This window comes from Culicoides brevitarsis, chromosome 2 (assembly GCF_036172545.1).
Source record: "Culicoides brevitarsis isolate CSIRO-B50_1 chromosome 2, AGI_CSIRO_Cbre_v1, whole genome shotgun sequence".
Classification (NCBI taxonomy): domain Eukaryota; kingdom Metazoa; phylum Arthropoda; class Insecta; order Diptera; family Ceratopogonidae; genus Culicoides; species Culicoides brevitarsis.
Window position 1 is genome coordinate 12,875,823 of NC_087086.1, and position 16,156 is coordinate 12,891,978.

Below are 16,156 nucleotides of genomic sequence, written 5' to 3' on the forward strand. Positions count from 1 at the left end.
ATTTGGCATGAAGTGTCATTGTTGATGACGTCTCTTTTTACTTTTTTTTTCTTTAATCAATGAAAGGGCTTCCCTTTATTTGGATTTTAAAATTTTGTGTGCTTTTTATTGAGTTTTGAATTTTTTATTTTCAAAAAAAAAAAATTTTTTTTTCACCATTCGATATAATTTAAGATTCCATTCAGAGTATATTTGAATTTAATTTTCGGAAAATTTGAGAAAAGTTCGAAAATTCAATTAAGTTCGAAAAATTTCTTTAATTTTCGAAAGTTTTCAAAGTTTTTTGTATTAATTTTGTTTTAAAATCGTTCTGAAATTCAATTAATCCAAAAATTTAATAAATCTCTCCAATTTTCGAAAAAAAAACATCTTAAAATTTTCGAAAATATTATAAAAATTTCTCAAATTTTCGAAAAAAAAATTAAATCTTTAAAGAAAGTTAGAAAATTAGAAATATCTCTTAAACTTTAGAATTGTTATAAAAATTTTTCATATTTTTGAAAAACGTTTCAGAATCTGACAAATTTTCAAATTTAATTAAATTTAGGAAAATTTTGAAATACCTCTTTGATTTTCGAAAATACATACATATTTTCGAATTTTTGAAAATATTACAAAAATATTTTAAATTTTCGAAAATGATTAAAAATCTTCCTAAATCTATGAAAAAAGTTTCAAAAATATCTTTAATTAAAAAATATTAAAAGAAATAGTGCTCTTATAAAGTTCGAAAAATTTCTCAAATTTTCGAAAACTATTCAAAAATTTTTTTTCTGAATCTTATCTGAATGATCTTATTATCAAAATTTTTTAGAAATATGTTTCAAAATCTACCAAAATTTAAGAAAAATATTTTGATAAATTCCAGAACGTCTTAACCTTCTATAAAATCATCAACTTTCACAACTTTTAAAATTTTCGAAAATTATAAAAAAATTCGAAAATTTATTAAAAATTCGAAAATTATTTTGTAATATTTTTAAATTTGTTAAAAATTTGCGAAAAATATTTAAAAAAATCTAAAATCTTCTCAACCTTAAAAAAATCATTAATTTATTTTTTCGAAAAAAATTCTTATTTTTCACTTTTTAGTACGTTTTAACAAAAACAAATGGTTAAAGATTTATTTAAAATAATAAAATAAATTTATTCCACGCGCATTTTTTGTTATAATATTATTATTACATTGTATAAATGAAAGAATGAATGAATGAAAGGAATTCAAATTCCAGAATGCCACGCAAATTGTATTCAAAGGCGCACTTTATTTTATTTTATGCAAAACTCTTGCTTTGCATTTCTCGTGTTTCCCTTCTTCATCGTTTGCGCTCTCATTTCAATATATCTTCTTTAATGTTTATTTCTGATATTTACTGTTTATTTTTTCTCATTTCTACATCTCGTACATCAATCGAAAGACGGAAACGGGCGCGCGAGTGTTCCATAAGAAATTGATTTTCACCCTTTTTCCGTGTCCTTGTAAATTGTGCGACACAGTCGTCAAGCTAATGATACACATCCGTTGTCATGCTCGCACTCATTGACACCACATTGCGTACAAATCACAAAAATTTATTCCTTTTCTCGGCATATTATTCGGAGTAATAAAAGATAAACAACCCATACCGAACGTGAACGAAGAGCAAAGTTTCGAGGGTAGTTTCGTGGCAATTTCGCTTGCGACGCGTTATTTTTATTATTTATTGAAGTGTTTGTCGTGATGTTTTACTTTATTTTATTTTATGATAAATATTTCATATTTCTGGGGTTCATAACTAAGCTCTTTATGTCCTTTTTGTGCCGCTGCCGATGCTTTAAATAAACAATAAGCAGAGAGTGACAACGAACATAATGCGATTAGTGTTTCCCTATTTAACATTTTTTATTCTCCTATGACCATCTATTTGGGGGCCTCCACTGTCATGATGAGACTTAAATGCAAATTTTTTAATGGAATTATTAATAATTTTTTTTCCTCTATTCCCAACGAGTTGTTAGTCCGAGATTATCTCATGAAGAGACGCAAAAGAGTAATTTTTGATTAATTTTTGCTCGTTTCTTTTGCTTTTTTTTCTATTTTAAGTCACGAAATAATTTTTTTTATAAAAAAAAAATAAAATAATAATTTATCAATAAATTGGTAAGACAATAAAAATTCACTTGAGCAACCAACTAATGGCAAGAAGAAGAAAGAAAAAAAAATAAATTAATAAAAATATAAAAAAAAAAATTGTGTGGAACGGAATGTGTGGGATAAGAATCCGCTTAAAAATTTATTTTTTTTAATATTGTTTTTTTTCAGTATTTTTTTTTAATAGAATCACTTAAAAAGGGAATAGAAGAGAAAGTTCGGCAATAATCGTAATAAAAACTCATTAAAATCAGATTATGGCGATTTTTTTAGAAAGTGCTTTTGTGCATAACGTAAGAAAAAAATCTTTGTTTTTGTCTTTTTTTCAATAGAGGAATTTATCATTTTTGTCCAATTTTTGAGAAATTCTTGGAATTATGGAAATTTTTTTACGTCAAGTGGATACTTTTACGCAATTTACTTGTTAAATCACATTTTTTTGTTATAAAAATCTGTTTCAAGTACCTCTTGAAGAGGATATTTTATCATTTTTTCGTCGGACAATCGTGAAAAAAAAATAAATTAAATATATTAAAGGAGCTTCAAATGAAATTTAATGCCGCTTTTTTTGAATTATGACAAAAAAATAAAAAAAAAATAACAAAATTAAAATAAAATAAAAATATTTAAATAAAGTTTAAAATTTTTTATAAGCATAAGAATTATTTAAAAAAAAATTAAATTCTTTTGTTAAAATTATTTATTAATTTAATTTTTTTTATGTGATTTAAAATTAATTTAAAAATTATTTTTAATTAATTTATTTTAATTTTTTATTTTTATTTTAATTTTAATTTTTTCAATTTATTTTTAAAATTATTTAAAAAAATTTTTTTTAAATAATTTTTAATTTTTAAAAAATTAAAAAAAAAATTAAAATAAAATTAAAAAATTTTAACTTTATTTTAAATTAATTTTTATTTTAATTAATTTAATTTAATTTAATTAATTTTATTAAAAATTTAATTTTTGTTTTAAATTTTTCTTCAAAAGTTTTAGCAAATTAAATCTTATTAAGAAAATTTTCACTAAAAATCTATTCAGTTGCATTAAAATTTTCTTTTTAGCTCAAAACAAGATTTAATAATAAAAATTTTTTCATAAACATTCAAATTCCGATCAAAGCAAAATGCAAAAAAAAAATCATCATAATCTCCTTTTGAGCTCTCTGTCTGTGCTTTAAAAGTTTATTTTCTCGATTTTCTCGCAATCAAAGTTCTTTTGAATCGATTTTAAGGATCAAAGAACTCTGTTCGACCTCCTGCAACGACCTTTAGTGCTTCGTTCAAATCTTTTTGACATTTTCCAACCCTCATCTTGAATTTTTTAGCTTGACTAGACATTCATCACCATTTGCATCCAACAACAACAACAAAAACCGATCAAAGCAGATTTCCTTATTTTTTCCTCATGCCACTTTTATGTATTTGCACTAAAAATAAATCCATGCAAAGCTCGAGAAGCAAAAAAAAAGAGAGAAAGAAGAATTATTCAAACAACATATCATGACATGAAATGAATAGGACGAAAAGTTTCCTTCGACACACAACCGTAGCTCACATAAAAATATATTACTTCCGTGTAATGGAAATAAATGATTTGAGGGATAAAATAAACAACGAGGTTCACTCTTTTCTTTCCAAAAAAAAAAGAAGAAAAAAATTTTTTTCTCCGTCGTCGCATTAAATGGATGGAAAAATTGTTTCGTTACTTACTCTGCTGTCCGAAGTGCATGTTGTTGTGTTGTGGACTCAGCTCGTGCCATTGGAGAAATGCAAATTCATACAAAAACGCGTGTTTTTTGGTGTGGTTTCCCGTTCCGTGTTTCGTCTCTCGTTCGTCTGCAAAAAATAAAAAAAAAATACAATTTAAAAAAATAATTCATTAATTTTATGTAGTAATAACTTTTAGGTGTATGGAAGATCGCTTGAAGGGAATTACTCAGCTGTTTCCATCTAAGTAGCTGGCAGCGCACGTTTTTAATTGAAAGAATAAATTAAATTTTAGTGAGACTCATGGAATAAAAATAAAATAAAAATGAACATTAAAAGTTTACGTTCGAGAAACGAACAAAGATGTTCTTGCTTTTTTGAGTTCACCACGTGACTTTATTTTGAATTAATTTTTTTTTAAACCACGTGGTTTCTTTTTACTTTTAAATATTTTAATATTTTTTTTTTAATTTAAATAAAAAAATTAATTAATTTTAAAAGAAAATAGATTAATTTTGTAAACCACGTGGTTTCTATAGTTTTTAATCCACATGATTTATTTAATTTTTTCTTTAATTTTTTAAACACGTGATTTATTTTGAATTGAACACGTGATTTTTTTTATTTTTTAACCACGTGGTTAAATCTAAATTATTTCTTCTCAAATTTTTTGATCACGTGGTTCATTCGAATTTTTTAACCACGTGGTTTATTTAATTTTTTTTTATTTTTTAACCACGTGGTTAAATCTAAATTATTTCTTCTCAAATTTTTTGATCACGTGGTTCATTCGAATTTTTTAGGTTTATTTACACGTGGTCAAATGTAAATTATTTCTTCTTCAATTTTTTGATCACGTGGTTCATTCGAATTTTTTAACCACGTGATTTGTTTAATTTTTTTTTATTTTTTAACCACGTGGTTAAACCTAAATTATTTCTTCTCAAATTTTTTGATCACGTGGTTCATTCGAATTTTTTAACCACGTGGTTTATTTAATTTATTTTTTAATCACGTGGTCAAATGTAAATTATTTCTTCTCAAATTTTTTGATCAAGTGGTTCATTTGAATTTTTTAACCACGTGGTTTATTTAATTTTTTTTTAGTTTATAACCACGTGGTTAAATCTAAATTATTTCTTCTCAAATTTTTTGATCACGTGGTTCATTCGAATTTTTTAACCACGTGGTTTATTTAATTTTTAGCCTTTTGATTTATTTTTCATTTTAAAAAAATAAACCACGTGACCAGAATACTACCGCTTTTTTTCTTCGAAATGCGGTAAAAAAAATTTAAACACGAGAAGCGAAAAAGAAGAAGAGCCTTCAATTATTTATTTATAAAATGTTAAAAATATGTCTGGCTACAAAAACATTATTTATTTAACTTTTACGTAGATTAACGTGCTGCCTTCCTACAACTTCCTTCCTCGTTCGCATAAGAGGAACAAACATACAGACACTTGCTGTAATGGCAAAGTACACAAAAAATTCCTTTTAAACTTTCGTTCCATCCACACAAGGATGATGATGTAAGTGCAAGAAGACCTTTATTTGCAATAATATGCTAATTTAAGATGATAATAATTTTTGGTAGGTAAATAACGAGCATTCATGAAAAACTTTTTCCCTTCTTTTCCCTGTTGTCGTGCCTTGGTTTCGTCTTAAAAGTATGACGTTAAATATGCATGTAAATTATTTTGATATAAAATCTTCGTCTTCTTCTGCCGCCCGAAAATCGAGAGAGAGAAAAAGAGACATTACCTGTGGGTAATAATTTCAACAAGTCACACGAGTGTCATCCAAAAGGTAGGAACGACAAAAAACGGGAGAATGGAAGTTTTTCATAAAATAATAATAATAACGCTGATTAGGGTCGCTTTATGCTCGAAAATTTTCCTTTTATCTTGTAAATTTTTTCCGAAAAGTTTCTAAATCAAAAAAATTCGCGACGAGGTTCATGATTCTTGTTCCCTGTCTGTCTTTGTTGTCTCAATAAAAAAAAAACAGAATAACAACGAAAAGTCTCCCATTTTTGCTCAACAGCGAGGAAAAATTGTTCAGTGAATGTTTTGAATGGAATTTTTCGTTCATGCGAACAATGCGAACCGTTTCTTTTCATAAGAAAATGAAAGTTTTTCCATGATGGATCGAGACAAAAATTGAAAAGATGGGAAAATGAATAAGGAAATGACGTTGAAGGTTTTATTTTATTTTTGTCTGGGACGTCTATAAGATTAATTTGATGGTTTTATGATTTTTTTTATTTAAAGGACACAAAAAAATTTTTTATTTAAATTTCTTACAAAAAAAAATATTTTTTTTTTAATAATTGTCGTAAAATAAACATTATTTTAATAAAAACATTTTTTTTATTTTTTAAAAGGCAAAAAATTTATAACTGACACATATTAATCTATAATTGTTAAAAAATTTAAAATAAATAAATTTCATGGAAAAATAGATTTGAAAATATTTTCTTGAATTTTTTTTTAAATAATTTTAAATAAATAAATTATTTATTAATTTTTATTATTCTTTATTTTAACCAAACTAAAATAATTTTATTATATTTTAAAGAAATTTTTTTTTTAGAATTTTTTATAAATTTAGAAAAAGCAGGAAAATTTTAATAATTTTACTTAAATTTTTTTTTTATTTTTTTTTTTGTAAAAATAAAAATATTTTTTTATGAAATTTATAAAAATTAACAATTTTGATTTTTCAAAATTTTTGGAAAAATGTATAAATCACCTCATGTTTTTAATTTTGAGAAATTAAAATTTAACTCAATTTTTTAAAAATTTTTAATAAGAATTCACCATAAATTTAATCGCCAAATTAATTTTGTAGACCAAATTCAAAACTCTTGTAAATCTCTCCAAACTCGCTTCCGACAAAGACCAAACTTGCAAACTTTTCGTTCTTTGTGACATTGCCATAACCAATAACATGTCCTTCAAAGTCTTCGGCGGCAATTTATACCACTCAGACTCATATAATTTCATTGCGACATCATGCAAGGCATCTTTCACCAAAGTACTCAGCAACGAAACAATGAAATACTGAAAGACACAGATGCTGCTTGCGGGCGTAAAAGAAATCATTCTTGTCGGTTCAACCAAACTCAGGACATAATACATGCACGAAGCCATAATCATGCAAGCTTCCCATAGCAGAATCGGAACGTTAAAAATTTCGTTGAGTTCATAAACGAAATTCAAAGCTTTTAGGTGAAAATCGTGAATGACCTTGAGAAGGTCATTTGAGTCATTTGACTGATTTCGGCCTATAACTTTGCACAAAGCTGCCACAACTTTAAGTTTGTAAAGCACTCCAACGGTTAAAAAGATGAAAATTAAGCTGAAAAAACTAAAAAACGTCGCAATGTACAACGATCCAAGAATTTGATTAATTGTGTTTATCGCAAAATTCCACTTTTCTTCTTTGTCAAATCTAAACTCGGCTGGATACGCAAACTTTGATGTCGTAACGATTGGCGTTAAAATGATCATTGACATGTTGGCACAGACACCCGCAGCTGTCGCCTGACACGATCTCAAGATAACTCGTTTGCATTTTTCAAAGAGTTCCGATTCAAAGACAGCAAAATGAGTCCATCCATTGTTGACGGTGTTGATGATGTCTTTGATGAGAAAAGCAATTTTTTGGCGAAATGTGAGGAGTGTGGCAGATTGCGCCCAAACGATGAAACAGATGCACGTGGTGTTGATGTTGAACACTTTTACACCGATTTCGGGAGATTGGAAGATGGTCCACATAAAGACGAAGGTGAGAAGGATATGGGAACCAAACATTAGGAAACGTCTTATGAGATAACCAATGTTGGGAGATGATGAGGAGGAAAATAGGTCGTAGCCGATTATGCTGAATCCCAGTTTTAGAATTTCTTTGGATTTTTCCATTTTTTTGGTAATTTTTTTTTTATAATTTTTTTTAATTATTTTTTTTCAGTTTAATTAAAAAATCTAAAAAAATCTATTTTAATTAATTTTAAAAAAAATTATTTAAAAATATTATTTCAATTTTTCAACATGTTTAACATAATTTTTTTGATAAATTTTTTAAATATTTTTTTAACTTCTTAAATGTCTTTTTAATTTTTTTTTCAAGTTTTTGACAATAGTATTTAAATTAATTAATCATTGAAAATTTATTTTAAATAATTTTTTTATTTTTTAAATATACTTAATTACATTATTATTAATTTATTATTTTATTTTAAATGTCTGAATTTCTTAAATCCATTTAAATATTTTTGATTTAATTAATTAAAATTTAATTATTTTTAATTTATTTTTAAATTAATTATTTTTATTTTATTTTATTTAATTTTTTTTTTTTTTTTTTTTTTGAATAATGATTAAAAAATGTTTTTAAATATTTTTTAATTATTTTAAAATTATTTTAATTTTTAAACAATTTTTCTATAATTTTTTTTAATTTTTTTTTAACTTTTAAATAAATATTTGAATTTTAATATATTTTTTACCCGATTAGAACGCAGACAACAAAAGAAATGCTGAAAAATAGCTCGTCCCGAAGCCCTTTTATACCCAGACGACGACGTCAAACATAAAAATCAATTATTAATTAAAATTCTATCCCTTTCCGGGGCCAAATTTTTTCGATTTTTTGCGCGTTTTGAAATTTCTCTTAAATTTCAAAGACCAAAATTCAAAAATATTTTTTTGTTGAAAAGCTTGAATCCTTGGCTTTCAAGTACAACTTGAATTATTTTAATAGCTGAACTTAAAGTTATTGAAAAATTAGTTTTTCCAAATTTTGAAATGTCCTCCTCTGTGGACAAAACCGGGAAAGGGATAAAAATTAAGAAAATCGTGTCATAGGAAAATTAACCCTTTTGTGACAGTAAAAAAGAAAATTTTCTCTTTTTTTATTTTTTTAACAAAAAATAGTAAAATTTAACTTTTTTAATGATTTTTTTTAATTGAAATTTGATCTTTTGATTTTTTTCTCATTAAAAATCTCTACAACCGAATTTTTTTGTAACTGTAGGAGATGAACAAGGTCACAAAAAATCATATTTTTTCAATAAACAAGGCGTCATATCAAAATTCATGATGATTTCGAGGTTCTTTCCCACCTCTGATACTATTATGGGGCTTTTAGTGGGCATGTCTGTGGTTTTATTAAGACCACAACAACAAACATAATTTTTGTGAAAACTTTTAGAGAGAACTTGTTTAATCAATTTTTGTGTTAGAACGCATTAATTATGCAAAAAGTTGTGAATTATTCAAAAATTTATAGAATTTTATGTTGCTTTAAATAATTTATTTTTATTCCTTTTCTAGTTTAAAAAGCAGAAGCTCATTCGAATTTTATTTTTCAGTACATAAATTTCGGTCTTGCAGAACAAAAAATTTGAATAAAAAGTGTTTGGTAAACAAAAAAAGGAGTAAATTAGTGCAAAAAAATGGAAGACAAGAACCTGAAGAGGCGCAAAGCAAAAGAAGGAGATGAATGCAAACACACGAAACGTGTACAAAGAAGTGATAATGCTTGTCTACATGGATTTCCATAAGAGTGCTTCTCATGATTTAAACATGAGATAGTAGCAGTAAGAGTGCGCTCTCCCCAAGTTCTTGTCTATTTATGTACTTTTGCAGCGGCAACACAACAAAAATTGCACCTGAAAAGTAATTTATACGAGAAATCTCTACAGATCTGTTGACACACAAAATGCTACGTGCAGCCTGCCAAACAAATGGGTTGCTTTTAAACTTTTATTCCCAACACCGATATTAAATTTATGTGTGCAGCTGATGTTGCCGCCCGGCACACCAGAAATAATAACAATAATGATGATAAAGCAGCGCCGAGACAGACGACGGAGACAAATTAATATTTAAGATGCTGGATGATGGACGACAATTCAAATGTCACGTCGCCAGACTTGAATTTCCCCAAAAATTGGATGGATTTGCATTTATATGGAGATGAAAAGCACACAAATTCAAATGAATGCAAAATTTGCAGAGACACAGAAAAAAAATGTCACTCCAAATTTAACTTTTTTTCTTTTTTCTCTTGATTTTGCAGAAATAATTTTAACAAGATTAAAAATGGAACGAAAAATTAAATTTAGAGTGCATTTCACGAGAAAAATTTGGCTTCGAAAGGGAAATTGATGACGATTTTAAATCACGATCAGAAAAGTTTTGCTTTATTCATCAAGTGTTGAATTATTAATTATGAGCGCGTAAAAAATGAGGAGCAATTGAAACTTGTTGAAAAGTTAGTAGTTGCTCCCATTTACAAGTCGAGAACTCGTAATTGGACTTTTATTTGTTCGTGATTTATTGATGCCGGGAAAAGTTTGTGGAGCAGAATGAAGGATTTTTAACTCTTTGGAAAAATATTGTGGTTTTGAGAGATTTTTTTAAATTTTTTTTATTGAATTTATTCACGGTTTTATTGCTTTTTTATTACTTTTTAATGGAAATCTTTCAGAAATTTTTATTTTTTTAAAGTACAAAAAAAAAATAATAAAAAATTAATGTAAAAAAAATTATTTTAAACCAAAAAATATGATTTTAAAAATATAAAAGTTGATACAAAATATTTTTTGAAATTTTTCAAAAAAGAATTTAATTAATTTTTATCTGCTTTTGGAAGGACAAAATATATCAAAAATTTATGATGGCATAACTAAAAAAAATAAATTTACTAACAAAATCTAATTAAAAATTAAAATATATAATTAAATATTTTATAAACCAATAACCAATCAAGAAATTTTAAAAAAAATATCAAATTAAAAAAAAAATAAATTAATTTAAATTAAATAAAAATTTAAATAATTAAATTTAAAATATAAAAAAATAATTTTTAATAAAAAAAATTAAAAAAAAAAATATTATTTTAATAATTAAAATAATTAAAATAATAAATTTAAAATAATTAAAAAAAATAAAAAAAAAATCATAAGTAATTAAAAAAATTATTTAATTTATAGATAAATTAAAATTATTAATTTTATTGAATTTTAATTGATTAAATTAATTTTGAATTAATGTTAGAAAAATATAATTTTTTAATAATTTAAAATTAATTAATTTAATTTTTTTGGTTGATAAATTAATTATTTAAATTATTACTTTAAAATTCCCTAAAAAAATACGCTCTCATGAAATTTTTCATCCCACAAACTCTAATATTGATTATTTTTTTTTCCTACTTGTTTGTCCTTTTCATTAAACTGCAACTTTTCTTCTTATCCCGACAACATAAATTCCCATTGATTTTTTCCTGATGCCTGAGATTTTATAAATTTAATTATTTTTATTAAATTTAAATGTTCATTTAACTTTTTAAATTGACATTTGGATAGAAATTTTCAAAACAAGTACCTACAATTTTTTTTTCATTTCGTGCAAAATTGCATACGTGTGAATAAAGTTGAGCATTTTTCTTGCAACTCTGAATTCGGTCATTTTTCAAAAAATTTCGCTTGTCACTTTGAAACATTCTAAAATCACATTAAAAGTTCAAAAGAACTAATAGTTTTAAATTTTTCGTTTTTTTTTTCGCCAACAAATCATTTCGTGCAAGAAAAAGTTTTTCGTTGCAAGTCAAGCCGTGAAAAATGTTGCAGAGATGAATGACAGTCTTTCCTTGTAAAAAAAAAAAAAATTTAACTTTTTTGTTTGTCTTTGCAACAACATCACACCGGATAAATATTTCAAAATGATTTTTTTCTTGGGCGATAAGAAATTCATGCGAAAAAAAATAATTTCTGCCAAAGTTTATTTTGTGCAAGGCAAACACTAATAACTTCCATCCAGCAGCGCATAATGGAAAAAATGCAGAAAAATTGCACAAAAAAAATAACGAACGGAGCGATTACGTAATAATTCACCTTTGAGAGTAAGTGAGTCAATCAACGTCAATTTAATTTTCTTGTTTACACTCGTTCGTTGTTAATTTTTGACGTAAATTTGAGCAAACAATCGCCTTTTTGGGATGCGATGCGAACTAATTGTTTTTTCACCATCATCATTTGACGTGCGGCAGAGGAAGGCGAGCGGTTTATTTGCATTGTAAAAACATCATGAATTCTCTCGACAAATAATCATAATACGTTTGATGAATTATTTAAGAGACTGACTGACTTTCGGCTTGCAATTCATAAAATATGGAATTAAATTATTTTTTTTGCTGTTCAAACAATCGATTTGAAAAGGTTGAATGGAGATCGAAAAATGCCGAGAGAGAGCGAGAGATCGCAAAAAATATCTGATATATGTGAGAACAATTACGACGACGAGTATAAAGACAAATAATGGAGTAGAGCAGTCTGAATAAGTGACACATATTGAGGTTATTCCCTCGTTTAGATGAATTCACTTATATATCGAACAAATGTTTTTAATATTTTTTTGTGCTTGTGCAGTGTTTTTTTTTTTTGTTCTTTGCAGTGAATGTTCATTCAGAGCGTTATTGAGTGCCTACTTTGGATTCCGGTCGACGACACGAGCGAAGGTAAGTAAAAAAGCAGTGGAGACGGTTGGTTTTTGGTCACGTGGTTTCGTATGGAAATCGAACTACGTTAATTTTTTTAAATTATTTACAATTATAAGAAAAAAAAATTATGACCTCAGTAAGTTCAGAAATTCTAAGAAATTGATTTAAAACAAAAAAATTTGAAAAATTTAATTTTTTGAATTTTTATAGTTATGGTATAATATTTTTTGAAAAAAAATAAGATAAAAATTAAATAAAAACTAAAAATAAATAAATAAATATAAATAATAAATTAATAATAAAATAAAATTAAAAATATAAAAAAATAAATAAATTAAATAATAATAAAATAAATTAAATAAAATAAATAAATTAAATTATTTTTCTAAATTTTTTTTTTAATTTTTTTTTAATTATTTTTTTTTATTAAATTATTTTAAAAATTTGATTTTTATTTTTTTTTTTTAAATAATAAATATTAATATTAATTTTAAATATTCGTTTCAAATATTTTTTTAAAATTAAAACGAATTTACTTTCTGTCTTTGAATTTTTAAAATTTTTAATGTTTAATATAAAAATACAAAAATTTCAAAAATAAAAATTAATATTTAAAAATAAAACTAAAATAAATTCTTATTTTTGTTATTTTTTTTAAATTTAATATATTTTATTACAAATTTTGAAATAAAATTTAAAGGTTTTGTTTTTTATCATTTTTTTTTAAAATTTATTTATATAACTTTTTATTATGAGCGGTATGAGCAAAAAAAATTATAAAAATTTCTAAAAATTAAAAAAAATCTCAATTTTAAAAAATATTGATATTATTTAAAATAATTTTTTTTTAATAAAAAAAATAGAAGCTATATTAACGTCGCTTTTTTTAATTTATTTTAAATTTAAAAATGCTCAAAAATCAAAATTTTAAAATAATTTTAGAACATTTCCTTTGACATAGCAAAAAAAAAATCCTACAAACCGAAAATCCTCCATTTAAATTCAATAAAATTATTTTTCACTCAATTTTTAAAATTACAACATCGAAATTCCTCATCCAAAAACCATCCATCAAAACATTAAATTAATAAATTGCACATTTCACACACAAGTCACAAGTAAAAATAATTACGTGACCTTCCATTAATATAAACAATTCAAAAATTCTCGACCCATTCATCATCCGCCATATCTGACCACGACACTGGTTTGCATCGTTCGAAAAAATCGCTGGATTACTGTTCAAATATCGACATGCACTCACAATAAAAATACAAATACAAAAAAAATATCCATAATCCACTGATATTGTTACAAAAAGCGTTCTAGTCTAACAAGCAGAGCAATTTAATCCACATATAGACAATTTTTTTTTATTTCAGCGACGCCGCATTTTTTACCTTCCGTCTCCATTTCCCCTTTTTTCATGAAAAAAAAAAGTTTTTCACACCGGTCTGCACTTCTCTTTGTCACAATTCAATAGTCAGACGTGCACACAGGCAAATTAAGGGCATTTTTAACAGTCATTGAACGATGACCCATTTTCGTTAACTATAGACTGTCTCTTACCACAAAATACCTAAAATAGACGAAAATTAATGTTAATCCCCACTGCAACTGGGAGAAAATCCAATAAACAAGTTCAGTCACCTCGTGAATGGCACTTTGTTTCACTAATTTATGTAACCAGGTGTGAAAATCTCTCTAAATTTAGTAACAAAACGCGTTAAAATGACAAAAAAAAACAAGTCGCCGACGCAAAAAAGGGCCACGTGATGCATGGAACGGCAGTAGTAATTGTAAAACACAAAAAAAGAGAGAGATGCACTCATTCAATCAACACCATTGTCTTGTTTTTTATTCATCGGCCGCATTTTTCTCACTTCTTTTGTTTTTTTTTTCGTTCAACGTCGAGTTAATATATGAACCGGAATCGAGTAACAATGCCGATAAATCAGCTGATACTGTCTTTTTCAGATTCGAAAGGGATTGCAACTAAAAAAAACTATATTTGTTGCTCATTCGACTGCAAATAATGCCAAATTGGAATTAAAATGGAATTTCAGGTAAAAAAAAATCGATTTTGACTCAAAATATTTTCGTTTCATTTTAAAAAGTTGCCATTTTTTTTAGTTCTAATGATGGAAAAAAAATTGCAGACAAACACGTGATTGAACATAATCCGGTGAAATATGAGCTGATGAGACAAAAATTCAGCCATAAAAAATTGATTGAAAGCAAACCTTATTCTCGTTTCGATTTTTTTTCTTTTCCCAACATATGACGACGATAATAATCGAAATTTTTCTTTGAACACATCAACCCGCATCGAATCCAATTTAAATGAGAAAAGGAAATTTTAAGCGTTTTTTATTGCGTTCAGCAAAAAAAAATTTTTATGTCTGTCTTAACGAGCTAGCATCAAGCGTCAAACCACATTTTCAGCGAAGAGCGAGGAACAGCTGGATTTGCACTCGGATTGATATATGTGATCTCGGGTATTAAAGTGGATTTTTTCTCGTGTGTCTCAGTTATGTAACAATAATTGCGGCTAGTAATGCGGAGTATAAGAAACATCGAGAAAAGAGACAGGGATGAAAAACGAAGTAAATGAAAAAGCTTAAAGGCAAAAACCACGACGATTATTTTCAAGACAACCCGATGTCGTTTTTGGTTTTTATTTTTTTTTCGGAGAGATAAATGTTTTTTGTGTTTCTTAGAAGGAGGTTGAATGATGAGAAGAAAATTTGCTGGATTTTTTTCGTAAATAATAAATGTTGAAATTTTTACTGAAGTTTTACTGTTTTTAAAGATGTACAAAAATCATATTAAAATTTGAAAAATTTTCATTAAAAATTTAATTACAATAAATTTTGTATAAAAATTCAACTTTTTTTTTTAAATTTAAAGTTCATTTAAGATTTTTTATTTAAAAAAAAAATTTTCGAATGCTAACACATATTTTTATTTTTTTTTCTTATAATTATAATTTATACATTGCAGGAAGAAAAACATTAAAATTTGATCAATTTTTATTCTAAAATTGTTAGAAAAAAATTATTTAAAAAATCTTAAAATAAATTATTAAAAAATTTTTTTGAAAAATTATATAAATTTTAATTATTGATTTTAAATTTGTATTATTTACTTTTTTAATTTAAAAAAAAAATTATTTATTAAAATTATTTTTTTAAATTATTTATTTTTTTTATATAAAATTTATCAATATAACTTTCAATAAAATAAATAAATTAATTTCGATATAAAATTAAATAATTTAATCACGAAAATTAAATTTTTAATATAAATTTTAATTATTGATATTAAATTTAATTAAAACTCTTTTTTTCTAATTTATGTCCTTTTTTAATTTTTTTATTTAAAATTAATTAATGAAAATTATTTTTTTTAAATTATTTATTTTTTATGTAAATAAAAAATATTAAAAAATAAAAATAGCCCAAAAGTAACTTTTAAAAAATTATTTTAATAAATTATTTCATTTTTTATGTTAATTTTTATTATTTAATATAAATTTTAATAATTTTGAATTAAAATCAATTGATCTAATGTGTTTGTTTATTATAGCCATAAAATACTTAAAATTCAAAATATTTAAATATTTCAAAAAATTTTATACATTTATCTCAATAAAAAAATCTCTAATAAATTTTTCCTCCAATTTTCATCTCTTTGTTGATGATTCAGCAAAAACTGGGTGAAAACAATTAAAAATTTCCCTCCAATTGCAAGCAATTTTTACAGGCTTGAAAACGTCAGAAACAATGGAAGCAAAAATTCT

At 24.9% G+C, this 16,156-nt stretch overlaps 2 protein-coding genes across 5 annotated transcripts in view; both read right to left on the bottom strand.

Annotated features, from left to right (window-relative positions):
- The window catches only part of LOC134829579 (putative uncharacterized protein DDB_G0277255), a 62,218-nt gene that overhangs the window by 36,994 nt on the left and 9,068 nt on the right, over positions 1-16,156 (bottom strand). For all 4 annotated transcript variants that reach the window (XM_063842731.1, XM_063842733.1, XM_063842729.1 and 1 more), the window contains one exon: positions 3,847-3,972. In XM_063842731.1, coding sequence (XP_063698801.1) covers positions 3,847-3,896 — 50 coding nt within the window. In that variant the 5' untranslated portion in view covers positions 3,897-3,972. The remainder of the gene's footprint in view (positions 1-3,846; positions 3,973-16,156) is intronic.
- LOC134828522 (uncharacterized) lies at positions 6,651-7,769 on the bottom strand. Its single transcript, XM_063841502.1, has one exon. It carries the CDS (start codon positions 7,767-7,769, stop codon positions 6,651-6,653), a length of 1,119 nt encoding a protein of 372 aa, XP_063697572.1.

What these genes read in the sequence shown, in the direction of transcription:
- LOC134828522 (XM_063841502.1), bottom strand. Translation starts at nt 7,769, where the DNA reads ATGGAAAAATCCAAAGAAATTCTAAAACTGGGATTCAGCATAATCGGC.